The sequence below is a fragment of the Myotis yumanensis genome, unplaced genomic scaffold (assembly GCF_028538775.1).
Source record: "Myotis yumanensis isolate MYYU_CA2020_CCGP unplaced genomic scaffold, mMyoYum1.0.hap1 SCAF_5, whole genome shotgun sequence".
In the NCBI taxonomy this organism is placed as follows: domain Eukaryota; kingdom Metazoa; phylum Chordata; class Mammalia; order Chiroptera; family Vespertilionidae; genus Myotis; species Myotis yumanensis.
The window spans coordinates 72,528,050-72,547,255 of NW_027223756.1; the positions used below are offsets into that span (position 1 = coordinate 72,528,050).

Sequence of the window (19,206 nt, forward strand, 5' to 3'; positions counted from 1 at the left end):
GGATGTGTCAGCTTATCTTGCCAGATGTCAGCCTGTCTCAGCCTCCCTCCGGCATTTGAGGAACAGTGTTCTATGCCTCCATCACCTCATTGGTGAAATGGGTATCATCGCCTCTGTCCCTTCTCCCTCACAGCCTTTCTGGGGAAACAGGATGCACTGTGCAAATCCTGAGCCTTCTGTGCGTCAGGACGCAGGGCAGGGGGAGAGGCTCCCGGCATACCACACACTCACCCATCCAGACCTCGCCAAACTGCCCAGACCCAAGTTTCCGGACCAGCTTGAGAGACTGCCGGGGGATTTCCCATTCATCCTGGGCCCAGAGGTTCTGAGGAGCCAGGCTCACACAGGGTTGAGTCAGCTTCTGGCATAAGCCATCCCCTTTCTCTGTGTTAGAGAAGAAGAAATGGGGCTGGAGGTTACCAGAGCAGCCAGGCTCACATCTCTTCTTGGAGAGCCTTACCTCTCTTAGCTGTGTCCCGTACCACCTGTTGCTAGCCCCACCCCCACCCCAAGTGCTCCTATACACATGTGCATGCGCGCACACACACACACACACTCAGCTCTTTGCAATTGTTTGGTATAAAGCAAGGCATGCTAGCATCAACCTGATTCTCTCTAAGAGGAAAACATTTGTTACTCTCCAGGTTGTTGAATGCTGATCCAGTAGACGGGATTAAGTACACAGACTTTAAATCACTATGTTGACAATGTCAACTCCAAGATAGCACCAATGATTCTCAATCCCGAGATCTTAGCAATAAAGAGATACAAGGGCTTCCCGGCTCAGGTCTCCACCCCCATCACATGCCCCGTCTTACTAGAGTAGTGCTGTACCAAGGCCTGGAGTGTGGGGAAGGTGATTCGGGGGGAGACGTAATAGCCCCCTTCATCCAGGGAGCGGATCTTATAGTGTTTGATCACCTCCCCCTGGGTGGTCACGTCCTTCACAGACAGGGAAAAGGCACCTGGAGGGTTAATAAACACACAGGCATGAGAAGAGAGGCATTAAGAGGGAGAATTGGATTGGGCTGCGGGCTTCATTTCAATGCCTTGGGGAAAAGCTCCCTGCATTCTGCTCTCCATTTTGACCACTTCCATCCTGGGCTGCCTTTTCCTTCATCTCAACCTCAGGTTTCTGGAAGCCTGCCCTATCAACTCCATCCGACTCTGTTCTAGATGTTCCTGCCAGAGTTTCCCCAACTCAGCCAGGGCACCAAGAACTCTGGAGCAGGGAGGACGTTCTCTTAGGAAGCAGGACCGGGCACCTGGTCACTCAGGGACCCTTTGCCATGGAATATTGAGAATGTAGAGCTGTTGGAGGGACTAAAAGGTTGACTGATTGATTGATGCATTCTGGCAGATAAGGCTGACTCTAACTCACCTGCAACAGCAAATCTCAACCTCAAGCACCCCTGTCCAGGGAGGAGAGCATGACCAGCTGTTTCCCAGGGGTTCTGTTCACATCCACTCGCAAGTCAGTGTGATTTGTCATCTATGTTAATGTTTGCCTGCAGACAACGCCTAGCCGATGCCAGGGGTTAAGAGTAAGTTAAGGAGGCAAGAGTTTCCAGTTGAAAAACTTCTTCCCATTAACTTGATGTTTTCATAAAAATGCCTCTGACCGCCTCTCTGGGTACCATGCCCCTACTCTAACTGGGAGGTGAGAAAGCCGAGGCCCAAAGGGGGATGTCTCTTGGCTCTGGTCACTCTGCTAGGTAAGCAGCAGGCTTGGGAGCCCTGGAGTCCTCACTAAGGACTTGCCTACCGCGAGCAGTACCACTCCCTCCCGCCAGATGTCAGGCTTGAACACCTCTTTTTTGGGACATGTCGCTTGATTTTCGGCTGTACTGTTTGTCAGCAAGCATTTCCTTTCTTTTCAGACCATCACTCTATCTCAAACTCGTTCTCTCTTTCCATCTCCCTTAACCATCGTGCCTCTCTCATCACCTCCTTGCAAAAGGACCCCGAAGAGGGTGGGTGTCGCATCAGGCGCCTTGCTCCGGCCACAGCCCACACCATGCCTGCAACCCCAGCCCCAACCACAGGCTGCAAACTGTCTCTCCCACCTTGCGCCCAGTAGGTGCAACTATGCCCCAGAATTTAAGGAATTGGAGAGTGGCTCTAATGAGTTCCCACCACCCGATCGAGACAAAGGGATTCCTCCCCCATTTCCTTGGCTGCACCCTGAGTGCACAAACTCACGATGAGCCCAGGAGACCTGCTCTCTTCCAGCCAGAACCACTGCCCAAGTTCACGACTTAGGGTCCCCTCACTTGCCCAGGCTCATCAAGGATCTGCTATTATCTTTTAACAATTTGGTATTCTTCTTAAAGGAACGCCCAAATCCTATCAGCTTCAGGTTCACAAAATCTGCACCTCCTGCTTCAAAACCCAGACCCCCTGCCCTGCCTCTGGGTCGCGCTGGGCACGCAGACTGGGCTCCCAGAGACAGAGATTTCTTAACCCCGAAAGGCCACCTGTTCTTGGACTAAGGGGTGCTCACACACATACCGATAAACTGAGGCTAGAGACACTAAGGGACACCTGGAAGCCACAGGGAGCTAGGACTCTGTCCCCTTGCTTCTGAGTTTCTACCCTGTCTTACAGCCATTGTAGACAGATGTAGACAGAGGGATCTTGCGTTGGAGTTCTGAGGGGTTGCATGTGCGTGAGTGTGCGCGTGCATGAATAGGTGTATGTGTCGGGGGTGACGATGCTTGGATAATTCTGCAGCCCAGCTCCATCTGGCCAGTGCCCATCTGGGATTAGCTTCCCACAGTGGGCAAGGAGGAGGTCCCCACCCTTAGAGAACCCCTCCCTCCTCCACACCGAGGTCGGGAGGGGGACACCTTAGCCACAGGCAATGAGAAAAACATCCTTCCCAGGGTGAAATGACATATCTGTCAATATAATAGGTGTGGGTGGGGATATGCATGAAATAAGACGGGCTGAGCTGGGCGTTGGGTACAAGGGGTTTCATTATACTAGTCTCTCTACTTCTGTATGTGTTTAAAATAGTCTACAAAAGGAGCAAAACACATAGGTTTCATTCTTGGACATAGGTGCTCTGCCATTAAAATGGAATAGTGGCAACATACATACAGGGTGGGGCAAACGTAGGTTTGCAGTTGTGAGTGCGTGAAACAGGTTTTATTCTTGTATGTTTATTTATTAGTTATTTTCCATATGAAAAACGAAACCTACGTTTGCCCCACCGTGTGTGTGTGTGTGTGTGTGTGTGTGTGTAATTAAATGCATCCATTGGTCCATTACAGGAAATTCTGCACAGAGAAGTCTGCACAGAGCACCCCAACTTATCAATGCACCCCTTCTCCTCCAATCCAGCCCCGGCCCTTTGAGGGGCATGAGGCTGAGGGCTGTCCCCTGAGCCTCACAGTGTGTGATAAGCAGCTCTCTGTGTCCAGCATCTGCTGCTCTGGTGTTTCCACTCACTGCAGATCTAAGGCCGTGAATGGAGCTGTGTGTGTGTGTGTAATTGAATGCCAAACCTCTGTCCATTCTCATCGTGCCAACCACAGGGAACCAAATCCAGCCTGAACTGGGAGCCTGGGGCCTGGGGGCTGCCAGGTTCTCCTGGCTGGCATTCCCCTCCCACTGCCCCGGCAGCAGCCATGCCGCAGGTGGGGGCCGCCCAGAGCACACAGGGAAGGAAGGGCTCTGCCCACGCTTACCTTTGTTGGTTTCGCTCTCTCTGATGAGAAAGGAGCCCACCTTGTTGATTGGAGCCAGAAGCTGCCTCTCGGCATCTTTCCGGCTAATTGATCTAAAGAACCACCTGGAAAAGGTCAAAGGCAGGCGAGCCTCAGAGAGTGGCCACGCTCCTCGGATCATTCTTCTCCAAACCTCCCTCCTAAGCTGTGCCTCTGCCCCCAAGAAATAAAATTTGTGTTCCTGTTCCCAGGTCCACCCTGAGCTAGCGCTCCTCCCAGCTTGATCCACGCATGCCCCTTGGTGTCGTCCTCCCCTTTCTTCCCACTCCTGGACTTACTGTTTTCTCGAAGTGAAACAAAACCATTATATGGGTGCCCTTTGTTAACTTCACTCGGGGAAAAGGCGCCCAGCCGCCTACTCTCAGAGCACACTCTCCTTGCAGTCGGTCTCTGAAGTAGATTCTCAGAGTCTGATTCCCACCATGGCCCCCTGCGCAGGGACTGGTCAGCGTGGGAGTGCATGCTGTTCCCAGGCCGGGCCAGGGCCGGGAGTGCCAGACAAGGAACCCTTCCAAGGGCGACCTACCATCGCTGCACGAGGGACACCAGGTGGGACCACTAACCCGGTTCCTATGCTTTGCTCCTGAGTTTGACATGAGGAGCCACGTATTTCTCATTTTACAGCTTCCCCAGTCCCTGGACAGAGCCGGGCCCTGGGTCCTGTTTGCTCAATGCCCTCTGTGTGAGTGAATGAATGGCTGAAGCCCACAGCCGACCTTCCAGGGGCTCATGAGGATGCTGCTCCTTGATAATCCAATTCTGAATGAGCCACCACCCTGGGAGTGCCCCAGGCCCCAGCCCCGGGAGGCACTGGGGAGTGTGAGCCCATCCAGTGCCTCCTTGTTAGCTTGCAAGGCCGTGGGACACGGGGACGTTTCAGTCCAGGTGAGCCAGGAAAGGTCGGTTCTCATATGGGGGAGTGAGGTGCTCACAGAGGAGCGACTCTTTCAGGATCGTGCAGCAATTGAAACATCGTCAAGCCTTTTCCAGGAGTTCCAGCTCCCTGTCCCTTTCCTGCTCCCTCCTGCTGGGCTCACACAGGCTTACTTTTTAGCCACTGTCTGGCCACACCCTGCACGGCAGAAGCAGGGGACATGCCTCTGCTTTGAGGGGCCTTCCGTCTGTCCACTTACTTTTCCACTTCCAGGGTCTCTACTCGGGCCACAAAGTTGCTAGGCACGTAGCCTTCTCTTCCCGTGATGAGAGACTTGGCCAACCACCAGTCTCCAGACCTAAGGGAAGAAGGAAACAACAAAAATGAGAGAGTGGCTCAGACGGGTGCCTCTCTGCAGCAGCTCTCAGCCCCCTGGGACTCACAGGGAGGCAGAGGACCCACAGAGGCAGACAGCCTGACAGATGAGAGGGAGCTCACGTAAGCTGCTCAATGACGTGGAACTACCTGGGCTATTTCAAACTCATGGTGCTCCTGGCCCAGGGGAGAGGGGGGATGCACAGCCTCCAGGGGACAGTTGGTCTAGACAGCCTGACCAACCCACCGGGGCCCCTGTCTCACAGTGAGTAGCCTTCCTCTTGATTAGTGGACGTCTTTAGAACATAGTGAGTGAGTTGGGACTGGACAGGAAAGACAACACAGGAGGGCTGCTGGTGACAGGAGGAACGGGCGGCCCAGGGATGGCCAACAGGTCAGGGTTTGCATGCTGCTAGCTCAAGGTCATTGCAGAACATCAAGAACAAAGCAGGCCCTCAGGACAATCAGATGTTTGAGATCAGATTCTGGAGGAGTCTCTGAGAAGGAACAGTGGGAATAAACCACAGCCGATTTCATAAGTAGAATCCCGTGCGAGACAAATATTGACACAACTGACTCCAACACAACGCTGTGATGGAGCGACTAGGCGAACACTGTGGGAGTCAGGAGGAGGTGGCATTAGAAGTGGGTTTTGAAGGAAGAGTAGGATTTTGACAGCGGAGCAGGAAACCCCCTCAGCAGCAAGACTTTGGAAAGGCAGATGGAAGAAAGACAGTTGGGTCAAGTTAAAGAAGATGCTGGGTACCTGGGCCTGGGGTTGGGCAGTGGAGAGAATATTCTGGAGGCAGCTAAAGAGAGCATGGTGGGGTGGAATAAGGCAGATGGGCGGATGGGTGGGAGTCCTGCTCTGATAGGGAGCTGCAGAGGCCTCTGACCACGAGACAGCATCCTGGAGACTTACAGCATCCTGGAAACTTACTCTTTTAGGATCTGCAGCTTCTCCCCTTTCAGCATCTGCAGGTCACGGTCATTCAGTGCCACGTAGTCATACAGCGCCACCACGAAATGCTCTTCTAGGGGGAACAAGGAAGACATGGCCACCGCTTAGGCCCATGGCATAAGCCTGTGTTGTGAGCACCTTCTGGCTACTAAGAGGGTCAGGAAAAGGTAAGGATAGAGGGGAAGCCATGGTGAGCCTTCTCACTCACTGATGCGGAAGACATTTCTGTCTGGCAGACTGGCCTCCTGAGCTTGCTGCTGGGAACAAGGGCATACTGCCCCTCTGAGCCCACCGTGACTTCCTTTCTGGACCCCCTCAGGCCTAGACGGGGCTAGTGTGTAAGGGACTGGGTAGCCCAGCATTTAGGGAGATCAGCAGCGTGGACCTGATGGCCAAAGACCCAAGCCTGGAAACCAGTGTTGGCTGATCCCTTATCTCCTGGAGGCATGTGAGCTTCTCCTCTCTTCCCGTCCCCACCTGTCCCTTCCAGCCTCTGCTCCAAAGGGAGCAGTGGTCTTAGAACATGGACCTGCAGGCATGCCCAGGTCCCATCATGGTGCTTCTGGCTGGCAGCCCCCTGCTTGCTGGTGGTCCCTAGGACGGAGGTGGAGAGAGGGCTCCAGAGCTTGCATGGCATCTCTCAACTGATGAGGGCTTTTCTGCACAGCTGTGAGGAGCCAAGGCCCACCTGGAAAAGGTCACCTGGAGACCACACAGCTTCCCGGAGAGTGATGTCTCTAATGCTTGGCGTGACCTTGGGCTGGTCACCTTCCCATGTTGGGAAGAAGGGGTTGGAGGAGATGACAGAGGCCCCTCTGGTTCTGAGATTCAAATTCCTGTACCAAAAGCAGTTAGTTTATTTCCTTCACCTAGACCAGTGGTTCTCAACCTTCTGGCCCTTTAAATACAGTTCCTCATGTTGTGACCCAACCATAAAATTATTTTCGTTGCTACTTCATCACTGTAATGTTGCCACTGTTATGAATCGTAATGTAAATATCTGATATGCAGGATGGTCTTAGGTGACCCCTGTGAAAGGGTCGTTCGATCGCCAAAGGGGTCGCGACCCACAGGTTGAGAACCGCTGACCTAGACTTTCTTTCTGGAAATTTGACCCCTCTGGCAGGAAGCGGAGGGTGGCCCTACGATGCTAATTAATTGTGATCTCCAAGAGGATGAGGGACACCAGGTGAGGTCACTACCCCGGCTCCAACACCTGGCTCGTGAGTCTGACAGATGCTGAGTTCTTGCAGAGAGGAGCCACGTCTTATACAGCTTTCCCAGTCCCTGGACAGAGCCAGCTCTGGGTCCTGTTTGCTCAGTGCCTTCTGTGTGCGTGAGTGAATGAATGGCGTAGGCCCAGGCCAGCATTCTGCTCTCCCGTACGCCACTTCAGAGTGAGACCCTCCTGAGGTCTGAGCCCCTGACTCAGGAAGGCCCTCGAGGTGATTTGCTATGTCACCTCTGTAGTCCCGCCCACCGAAGTGCAAGTGGAGATGGGCGCGGGAGGGTGTAGTGAGTGGTTAGAACAGCTTTGGGCAAACTACGGCCCGCGGGCCGGATCCGGCCTGTTTGAAATGAATAAAACTAAAAAAAAAAAAAAGATCGTACCCTTTTATGTAATGATGTTTACTTTGAATTTATATTAGTTCACACAAACACTCCATCCATGCTTTTGTTCCGGCCCTCCGGTCTAGTTTAAGAACCCATTGTGGCCCTCGAGTCAAAAAGTTTGCCCACCCCTGGGTTAGAAGGTCAGCAGGGGACTTTCGAAAGTGAGGAACAGGGTGGTAATTCAAACAGCAACAAACTGAGGGCTGGGAAGGAGGACTCAGAACCGTGGTCCTCACCCTCTGAGATTGGGAGTTAGATCTTTGAAAGCCTGGGTTTCGTGGTGCTGTTTGTGTTCACTGTAACTCTTGTCTTGTGCTCATCTGTAGTTTGTAAAGTCCTTTACAAACACCCACCGAGGCACATTAAAGGAACCGGTGCCTGGCTGCCGGAGAGGCCCCCAAGGGCAGGCGAGGGTGGGTCAGAGCTGGGCCACAGGCTCCTCCCTCAGCCTCCCCTAGCCGTCTCCCCTAAGACTCTAGGGGCCCAGGCACTTCCTCTCCAGGAAGCTGTCCTGACTGAGCCCCTGTTCTAACTGCATAAATCCGGGGCCTGGGGAGGAGGCCTGAGGAGCCTCAGCTTCCAAAGCAGCCCCTTCTTACCTTGATCCGGGTGTGTGTTGTGAGGTGCAGGAGCCAGGTGGTTAAACAGGACCTGGAGCAGAAACACATGCCCTCTGCGTTAGTTCAAGGCCCGTGGCTGGGCAGGGCCTGCAGGGCGGTGGGTGAGGCTGCTGTGAGTGTGGGAGCTGCCCTGTTGGCACAGGAGTTTGCACAGGTACCAGTGCCATCTCGAATAAGCCCCGGATCACCTGCCATCTTTGCCCAGACCTTATATATACATTTAGAGGAGCAGTATGTAGGGATGCCCAACTTTTCAAGAGGCAGCTGTGGAATGGATGTGGTGGTCGGGGGAGGGGGGGACACCCCATCACCTGGCTTAAAATCCTGCCTCTGCCATTAAATGATGAATTTTCTTAAGAAAAATTATTTTTAAAATGTATCTCTCTCATCATTGATGTTTCTATCTCTCCATCTCCCTTTCTCTCTGATATCAATAAAAATATATTTTAAAAAATGTATTTCCTTACACTTGTGCACTGCTGGTGGGAATGCAGACTGGTGCAGCCACTATGGAAGGCAGTATGGAGGTTCCTCAAAAAATTGGAAATGGAACTCCCATTTGACCCTGTGATCCCACTCCTAGGAATATATCCCAAGAAACCAGAAACACCAATCAGAAAGGATATATGCACCCAGATGTTCATAGCAGCACAATTCACCATAGCTAAGATCTGGAAACAGCCTAAGTGCCCATCAGTAGATGAATGGATTAGAAAACTGTGGTACATCTACACGATGGAATACTATGCTGCTGTTAAAAAGAAGGAACTCCTACCATTTGCAACATCATGGATGGAACTGGAGAGCATTATGCTAAGTGAAACAAGCCAGTCAATGAAGGAAAAATACCACATGATCTCACTCATTCATGGATAATAAAGACCATTACAAACTTTTGAACAATAATAGATACAGAGGCAGAGCTGCCTCAAACTGATTGTCAAACTGCAGTGGGAAGGCCAGAGAGAGTTGGGGGGCAGGAGGGAGGGGAGTAAGAGATCAACCGAAGGACTTGTATGCATGCATATAAGCATAACTAATGGACATAAGACACTGGGGGGTAAGGGAGGGTAGGGGTTTGTCAAGGGGGGGGGGGAAGGATACTTATGTAATACCCTTTGTAATACTTTAAGCGAAAAATAAAAAAAATAAATAAAAAAAAAATGTATTTCCTTAAAACTTAACTTAATATATTCCTACGAATATACCCTGTAGAGAAACTTTTGCATATGTGCACCAGGAAACATGTGCAACATTGCTCCCAGCAGAAACACTAATAATAATAATAATAATAATAATAATAATTACATGACCAAATGACCAAAGAATAGATAAATTGGGGCATATGCATGCAATCAATCCTACACAGCGGTGGCAGCTGAGGAGCTATAGCTACAGGCATCCACATGGATGATGCTCCCAATGAAAAACACAGATTTGAAACCCACGTCTCAGAAGAATCCATGCTGTTGGACTCATTAGATTTAAAGTTCACAACATGCAAAATTAAATTAAATAGTGTTTAGGAATATATGCCTATAGGATGCTACAGAAGAAGCAAAGCTAAGGAGTAAGCACATCAGAATAGTGGGGCCTGGGCGAGGGGGACAGACTGGGGGACAGCAGAGGCCTTCCGCGCGATGGGTCACTTTCTAATTCTGAGGATGGGAGGGGCTGCACTAAGTGTTCATTTTATTCTCCTGCTTTCAATCTGTTACCAATAATCTTTTTTTGGTATTTATTAAACACAAATTTGAAGGAGCAATTTGCAAAATGGTATGTATAGTATTACGGTTCCACTGAAAATAGAAACACATAAATAGCACACAAGAAAGGAGTCTGGGGTGAGGGCACGTGCTGGGGGGTTGGAATGGCTGGGGAGAGGTCAATGGGGGGGGAAAGGGAGACGTATGTAATACTCTAAACAATAAAGAATTAAAAGAAGAAAAGGGTCTGGAGGCAGGACCTCTGCAATGCTAACTCCGGGTATCACTGGCTAGTGGGATATGAGTACTTATAAATTTTTTCATAATTGATATGTATTATGTGACTTTTTAAAAGCTAAAAACAGTCCAGGTTCTACTACTTATTAGCATATAACTCTGAAGAAGTTATTGAATCTAAGTCCTATTGAGTAATTTTCTCAGTCGGATAAATCAATAATTAATCTATGGCCCTTTGATCATTCATTTATTCAACAAACATTTCATTGTTACATGCCAAGCCCTGCACTAAGTTGGGACACCGATAAGATGCCTGGTTTACCTAAGAAATGGGAATAGCAGTCACCACTCCCATTTGGTCACAGTTGGGATGAAGTGATGACTAGTTGGATGTGCCTGGCAGGGGTGGGGGTGGGGGGGTGGAGAGCAGGAAAGAGGAGTCCAGGCATGACTTCCAATTGCCCCAAATAAAAAGGGGGTAGGTGGCCAGATGGGGGGACACAGACAGTCATCTAAAAATGCATCTCGCCAAAACCGGTTTGGCTCAGTGGATAGAGCGTCAGCCTGCGGACTGAAAGGTCCCAGGTTCGATTCCGGTCAAGGGCATGTACCTGGGTTGCGGGCACATCCCCAGTGGGAGACGTGCAGGAGGCAGCTGATCGATGTTTCTCTCTCATCGATGTTTCTAACTCTCTATCTCTCTCCCCTCCTCTCTGTAAAAAATCAATAAAATATATTTTTTTAAAAATGCATCTTTAGGAACCAGTAGCATCAAAGGGAGCTAACTACTTTGTAAACAAACCAGAACTTTGGGACAGGCTCCATGAACACTCGAGGGCCTGTGGGGGAGGTGAGCATAGGCACCCTCCCCTCTTAGGTTGCCTTGTCCCAGGGGAGTGAGCTCTTTGGAATGCTGGCACACCAGGAAGGGGACAATGATCCAGGAGCTTCTGGATAGAGTTGAGGGCAGCAGATATTGCTAAATGCCCTAGACCAGGGGTCCTCAAACTACGGCCCGCGGGCCACATGCAAATACAAATATTGTATTTGTTCCCATTTTGGTTTTTTACTTCAAAATAAGGTATGTGCAGTGTGCATAGGAATTTGTTCATAGTTTTTTTTTAAACTATAGTCCGGCCCTCCAACGGTCTGAGGGACAGTGAACTGGCCCCCTGTTTAAAAAGTTTGAGGACCCCTGCCCTAGACTCTCCCCCGCACCCTTTCCTCAGCTGACCTCTTTGATTTTCCTTTCTCTTCAAGGCTGCCCTTGCCCAATGAAAACTCGCTAAGAATTATTGGGGGCGAACCACGCACAGGTCTGTGCTAAAGGTAATACATGATAGCACTGCATACTTGTATCTACATGGCGTATTGTTACATCCCCATCAGAAAGGCACTTTTATTCTACCCACTTTACAGGTGGGGAAACTGAGGCTAAAGGGAGTTAAGAAACCTGCTTCAAAGGTACAGCTAACAGGTTTAAATTCCAGCAATCTGATGGTTAAATATTTTATGATCTGTAACACCGATATGAGCTCGGGTGGCACTGGCATGGGGGAGGGGGCTGATTTGTGGGAGCCCTGGGTTATCAAGAGAGGGCACTGGGACTTGCTAGAGACTAGGAGCAGCCCCCAGGGAGCCACACGTGCTCTGTGCTCTCCCCCCTCCCCCTCCCTCTCCAGCTGGGAGAAGCGATCACTCACCAGGGGTGGCAGTGGTGGGGGCTCTCTGCTGTGGGCGCTGACCTTCACAGGGCTCCATTGGCCCTTACTCTTCTCCTTGACCTGCTTTTTGCTGCTCACCACTCCCATCCTGTCAGAGAACACACAGCAGATGGGTGATGTGAGCACGTCTTCAGAGCCTCTGAACGGAAGAGCTCCCCTAAACTTCTTCCCGGCGGCCAATTAGAGAGGTGGGGTGGAAGTGGGGGACGGTGAAGGTCAAAGTCAGACCCAAAGTTAGAATGGGGTTGGTGGGTTAAGCTTGCATCCATCTTTTTTCCCCAGAGCAGGGAGAACTGGCCCAGAGAGGAGAAATGACTGGACTTGGGACACAGAGATTATAAACTACTAGAGTGGACTCCACCCCTCATCCCACTTCCCGGGACAGGAGTCTTGGCATCTGGAAAGAGTCTGACCAATGTGTCCAGTGGTCTGGGTCTTAGTTGTCACCTGCCACTGCCCGCATCACCGGGAAAGTCACACTTCCTCTCTTGACCCGTTAGGGCGTGTCAACACGGTCCTTGCCAACTCAGGTATTCAGGTCAGACTTCATAAATTTAGGGCACACAGATAGCACAGGCGTCTAAGGCCAATCGCAGCTTCTCCAGGAATATCAGGGAATCACAGGATGACAGGTGTGGGAAACACCCTAGTCAGTGATGGCGAACCTATGACACGCGTGTCAGAGGTGACACGCGAACTCATTTTTTTGGTTGATTTTTCTTTGTTAAATGGCATTTAAATATATAAAACAAATATCAGAAATATAAATCTTTGTTTTACTATGGTTGCAAATATCAAAAAATTTCTATATGTGACACGGCACCAAAGTTAGGGTTTTTCAAAATGCTGACACGCCGAGCTCAAAAGGTTTGCCATCACTGCCTAGATTCTGGCCACTCTCGCCACCACCCTCATCCCAGGGGCTGCTATTTAGGGAGGGCTTACTCTGGACCAGGAATGTCACAAGCGCTATCTCATATCCCACTCTCAACTCTCTAAAGTGTAAGCAGGTGTTCGTACCATCCCAGCACTATCCCAGCCAGGACTGTGGTTTGAGGCATTAAATAGCTGTTTCATGATCAAAACAATTAATCAATACAGAGCAACTCTGAAGCCTGGCTGACCCCAGACCACCACACTCAGCCGCACACCTGGGTCCTCCCCCAGACCCGGACATCGATAGAGGAAGGGACCTTGAGTCCTGGCCAGCCGTGTGGTCCCTGGTAGACTCCTGATTGCCTTTGGATGTCTGCACCATAGTTCATAGATTCTGAGATACACCTTTTTTATATTTCAGTATCTCTGAAAATGGAGTATGTTTTACAATTGATGATGGCTCATATTATAATTACAGCATATTTTTTTCTCTTTCGGTGATACATAAAATAACTGCTAGCCTTCTAAGTAATGGTGTCTTAGATTCAATGAAACATGGTAATGGGTTGCTGTTTTTCCGGAGAGTTAAAGGTACTAGTACATGCCTCATAGTATTTCTCCTTAAACTCAACTTAAAAAAAGAAAAGACTATAATAATTTTGAATATAGAACAGAGAGCCACAAATAATCCATACTATTTCTGAGTGTGCTTTGCCTACAGAACATATAATACTGTACATTTGTAAAAAAAATAACACTTTCTGTATTTAAGTAGTTACTTTGTGTCAGTTCAGATCAACTTTAACATCAGACGAAATATGGTGCGAAGTTACAGGTCAACATTTTAGTTTTCAGAGCTACTGGGGTATCAGAATTTTGGATGAGGGATCATGGGTTTATATTAGGAATAGCTACTAAATTTTATCAGGTGTCTACTTAGTGTCTATTAATATGACAGTCTTTTTAAAATTTGTTGATGTAATGAATTATGTTGATAAATTTTCTGTTATCAAAGCATCCTTGTATTTTGGAGTAGAAGCTGTTGGTTACTGTACATTAGCGGTTTTGACACATGGATGGATAGGTTTTGCAAATATTTTATTTCAAATGAGAATCTATATTCCCAAGTGGGATTTGTCTATGAGGTGTTAGCCATTAAGATGATGCTGGCTTCATAACTTCATAACATATACCAAGGAGCCTTCTGTCTTTTTGCCTTTGGTTTTGAATAGTAATAATAACATTGGGACTATCTGTTCTTTAAAGGCTAGAACTTAGCCGATAAGTCATCTGTTTCTCGGGCCCTGTTAAATAGTAGGCCATTAAATACTTTTTAAATTTCTTCTTCAGAAATTTATCTTTCAGACACAGACTGATTTTATCTGTTTCCATTTCTCCCCACTTTGCATCATTTGGATGACTTATGTGATTTATAGAAGATACTTGATTTTCTCCACATTTTCCAATTTGTTTCCAAAACTTCTACATAGTATTGTCTTATAATTATTTCAATCTGTTTTGTTTTGTGATTATGGCATCTTTCTTATTCCTAATATAAATTAATAACATTATAGTTTTTAATTGGATAAAAACTGTAATTTTTAAACCTAACTTTTAAAATGATGAAAAAGAGGACTAATCAAAACAGCATGAAATTGGAACAGGAATAGACAGATATTCAGTGGAGCAGAACAATAAGATGCAAACAGATTCCAGTACATACGGGAACTGTAAACGGTGGCACTTTAATTCAGTGGAGAATTGAGGGTTTACTTTAATAAATGGTATTGGGATATTGGCTATCTACCTAGAAAAGTACAATTGGACCCCTACCTTAAACCCCACATCAAAAGATAAATTGCAGGTGTATTAAAGAAGAACATAACAAATAAAATTATTTGGAAGAAAATTTAGGAAACATTTCATATGAACCAGAGTTTGAAGATAAGAATTGACAGAGATAGAATAGGCAGAAGCTGAGAGGACAAAAAGAAGTCATAACAAAAAGATAAATTCACTAACATGAAAGGCATTACATGGTAAAGTAAACCATCATGAAGTCAGCAGATAAGCAATAGATTGGGGAAAAGGTTTGCAAAGCACACAGCGGATAAATGTATATTTACAGTATACACAGAGCTCATGAACATTGACAAGAAGTATGGGTCTAGCATACAACCCACTCAATAGAAAAATACACGATTATAAATAGGCAATTCACCCAACACAAATCCAAACAGCTAAATAGACATGGAAAAAAATGTTAAAATTACTGATGGGGAAAATGAAAATTAAGATAATAAAATATCAAATTATAGGAATAAACTGGGAAAAAATGAAAAGAATAATAATACCAATTGTTGATAGTAAAGCAAGGGATAATTGTGTTTTCCTACATTTCTGGTACAAAAGTATTTATTAAAGTTATTGTCATTTCATGTTCTTCCCATTCCATGAAACCTCCAAGAGGTCTGGGACCGTTGTTGAATTCTAATTGCTAAAACAGTGCTTGGCATTGTGTAAGAGCTTAATAAATATTTACTGAACAAATAAAATATGAAATATTACCGACCTTTTACAAGCCATCAGTCAAGTTCTATTAAATTATACATACCCTTTGATTTATAATCCCAGTTTATGGAACTCTCACAGACTAATAAAGCATCATTATATTGAAATATATGAAATATCAAAATGTTAATTGCAGTGAAAGTCGAAGCAGCAAAAAACAAAAACAAGCTTTGTAATTGCTCACAAACCAGGGAATTGTGAATAAATCACACTCTAAAAGTCTCTAAAATGTTACACAACTATTTTTAAAAATGTGCTAGGTCTTTACCAGTGAGGCTAAGAGGATTTTCTACAACACGCCATTACATGAGAGAAGCAGGAGGCAAAGTACATGACATTATGCCATATTTAGAAATTCTGAAGAGTGAGAAAAACAGGCATGCGTGTGTGTCTTTATGTTACGTGAAGAGAGGCTTGGGAGGAGCACACCAAGTTGTTTACTTTGGTTATTGGTGGGGGAGGTAGACATAGAAAAAGGAGGTAAGAGGTTCCCCCATCAAATAAATAGGAAGTTAAAATAACTGTGTGGGTGGGTGGGCATTAATGCAAAGCAGTGCCCCAAAAAGATATTTCCTAAGATGTGAATATTGTTTCTCTCAGGACTTAATGTGACTCTTCATGGTAGGACTTCTTGTGACTTTTATCTTCTTTTTTGTGATTTTTATATATTCCTTGAATTCTTTAATAGTAAGCATATATTGTTGGTACAAGCAGAAACATAAAATAGAATGTGAAGGACCTGCCCAGCAACAGTGGGGCACAAGGCCTAGAGTCAGGGCCACCCCACCGAGCGGCCAGCCAGGGCAGCCTGAGCCTCAGGCCTTTGCTGACCTCTCCCAGCCTCCGGACTCAATAAAGTGTGAGCAGGCAGCAGTTTCTAGAATTTTTCTGACTTGGACTCCTGCTTCTGTGCCTGCTCAAATGACCAGCCCTCTTCGGTCAGTGATATCGCTGCCGATTTTCAACTTCCCGTGCAAACATCTATGTCCACTTAAACAACATAATTGAACATTTAAATAACTTAACAAAGAGTAAAATGCCTAAAATGAAATCACCCACTGCTGACAATTCTTTGCCTTTCGACTCCTTAGCAGTGTATATACAAGTGATTGTCCATGGGTTTTATAAATACATGGGTTCTCTGCGGGTCCCTCCACCCCAGGGGTTCTGGCTAGAGTTACTCAGGAGGCCAGGTAACAACGAGAGCTGGCTCTGGTGTGTGGGCTGCCAGCCCACGGGGATATTTTAGCCGTTTCAGGCTGGGAGGAGTCAGGAAATGCACAAGTCCACGCACAAGCTGAGGGCAACACCTGCTGGTCCTGGTGGCTTTGCTGACTGCAGGTGGCTTTGCTGGGCTGAAGACACTGGCCTCCTTTTCAGGGGTGAAGGATGGATGGGAGAGGCTGTGAGTTTGTGTATGTCTGTGTGCGAGAGTGCACACACATGCACACTCGGGTGTATGGGCACAGCAGAGCAAGTATGTGTATGGACCTATGTGTGTACTTGTGTGTGGATGGGAAGGTGGGGGAGGGAACTTCTGCTTGTTTCTGCTGCTTGGATTAGACCCCCTGTACAGACTTTGACCAAAGCAGGGAGGTCAAGGTTGGCCTCAGGGAAGATGCTTGAAGCCCGAAGCACAGCCTCAGCCTGACTAAAGCTAGAGAAACTAGATAGCCTTTATTTACAGTTGCCTAGCACTTCACAGGTTAAAGAGCACTTGACATATATTTGACAGTCACAGTAGAATTGGTAGGTTAATTATCCTTAGGTTATAGCTGAAGACAGAGTGGGAGGTGGCTTGCGAAGCCCCCACTGAAGGTGGCAGAGCCAGGAGCTGGAGGATGGTCTCTGCCCCGAGCTCGCTGCCCAACGCAGGTACATGGGTGGCCTAGCCTGTGGCTCCATCCCCCATGGCTCACAGTTCAGGTTCAGATCCTCTTTTCTCTCTTCTAAGGGGCTGCCCCTGGCCTCAGAGTCCTCCCTTCCAGGGGAGAAACCGCTGGTGGAGCTGCTGGGGCAAGGAGATCTGAGGGCGAGTGCCACCCTGAAATTCAGGCAAAGTCTCAGAAAGCCTCCTCCCTCCTCCCTGGTCCAGAGGGGGTGAATGGGTGCTCGAAGGAACCTGGACTCAAAGCAAGCTATGCATTGGCCGTGTGAACTTTGGCAAATGACTGAATCTGAGTCTCAGTCTCTTTACCTATAAGATGGGGAGTCTGCTCATCATTTCATCCACAAAACCTTCCTGAAGAAGGCGTACTCAAAGGGGAATGCTGAAAGCAGCAAACAATGGACTTTCCTCTTTGGGGGGGAGGGGCAGTTCTGTTTCCACAGAATTAGACCATGTTATGAAATTCTCAATTACATCTTCCCTGACTGGCAAAGCTTCACAATCTATTTTCAGCCTTTCACAGACGTCTTTTAATTATGCACCTCCTCATGATTATGGGCGTAATTCCAATGACTATCTGACTATTTGTGTAAAGCTAGGGGAAAATGAACCAAAATATTAAAACAATTGTGCAAACATGACTACCCAGACGAAAATGGTTATCCTGCCAAGGCTGAGCTGTTGGCAGCCAGTGGTAGTCCCTGGTGATGGTTGGGAATGTTCCTTCACCGGCTGATGTGCTCAAGTACCAATTCAACACATGAAAAATGTTTTTGTGATATTGACACATGATGAGCATATACATAGGCTTTTATGGAGGTCAAGGACCAACAGCCTATAATACATCATTCACATGGTTGTCATGGGAACCAAACAAGATGAGGGTGGGAAAGAACAAGAGCATAGAAAGCACTGAGTAGCTACCAACTAGAGGATGACCACAGGAACTTGGGTGACACTGTCCCTCTCCAGAGCATCCTGACATTTCAAGACGGCCCTGGGATTCATGGAGATTTCCTACCTTTCCTCTGGGGTGATCTAAAATCCAATCCATAATCGCATTTCCCCAGGTGTCTCAAAAAATGGCTTCTTACTGTTGGTTTGTTCTAGTTAGGATTCCAACAAGCTTCATGCATGACATCTGTTATGTCTTTATGTCTCTTTTACTAGAGTTGCCTCTTCCCCTCACTCTGGTTTGTTTCATGGCATCGGTTTGTAAAAACCAGGTTAGAGGTCCTATCGAGTGTTCTGCATTCTGGATATTGCTTCCTTGTGAGAGCTTATAACTGTTCCTCTATCTCCCTATTCCTTGCACATACAATGAACTCCATAGACTTCCTTTGCTTCAGGTTCATCTTTTTTCTTGTAGAGATGTCTTATGGGGGTGACATGTGCTCCATGTCATACACTATCAGGCTGTTTCACGTGCTATCAGGCAGTGACCACACTGTCTGGCTGTACCATTTCAGTGATGCTAAGAGAGATCTGAGTTCAGGTGATGCTGGTTTGATCCCACCATTGAAAAGCTTCTCATCAACATTTCAGCTAATGGTTCCACCAGGGGTTACTAAATACTGATGCCCTAATTCCACCATTCCTTCCACATGTGTCAGCTGAAAGTTGCTAGAGTAAAGGATGAGAAAGAGAGAACAACCAGAAACATGTGCCTCAGGGTCAGGTAACATTTGGATATAGAGAAATGATGCTTTCCCAAAGACATAGAATCAGAAAACTTGTTCAGAAAACAGAATTTTTCTATTGGCTGGATTGGTGAATATATAATAGAATTATTCAAACAACCACAGTTAACATCTTGTGTGATACTTTTAAAATACCAGTAGAATATTTGCTTGGTACTAGCATAGGACCCGATGGAGTTGTGACTCCTGGCTGAGTAGGTAGGGGCCTCTGTGCACCTGTGGTCCCTGGCAAGGGGCAAGTGAACAAAGTGACTTGTGTGCCTTGGTCCATGTGGCTGTCAATTTAGGCGCAGTGAGAAGGCATACATGTGGCTATTTCAATTTTGCCC

The 19,206-nt window shown here is 47.4% G+C and overlaps 1 protein-coding gene across 1 annotated transcript in view; it reads right to left on the bottom strand.

The window, feature by feature from the left end:
* BLK (BLK proto-oncogene, Src family tyrosine kinase) overlaps positions 1-19,206 on the bottom strand; it is a 48,337-nt gene that overhangs the window by 7,614 nt on the left and 21,517 nt on the right. The window contains exons 2-8 of the mRNA XM_070415494.1: positions 11,822-11,930; positions 8,155-8,206; positions 5,921-6,014; positions 4,865-4,963; positions 3,693-3,796; positions 819-965; positions 232-384 (exon numbers count right to left, since the gene is read on the bottom strand). Of these exons, the coding sequence (XP_070271595.1) occupies positions 232-384; positions 819-965; positions 3,693-3,796; positions 4,865-4,963; positions 5,921-6,014; positions 8,155-8,206; positions 11,822-11,929 (757 nt within the window). The 5' untranslated portion in view covers position 11,930. The remainder of the gene's footprint in view (positions 1-231; positions 385-818; positions 966-3,692; positions 3,797-4,864; positions 4,964-5,920; positions 6,015-8,154; positions 8,207-11,821; positions 11,931-19,206) is intronic.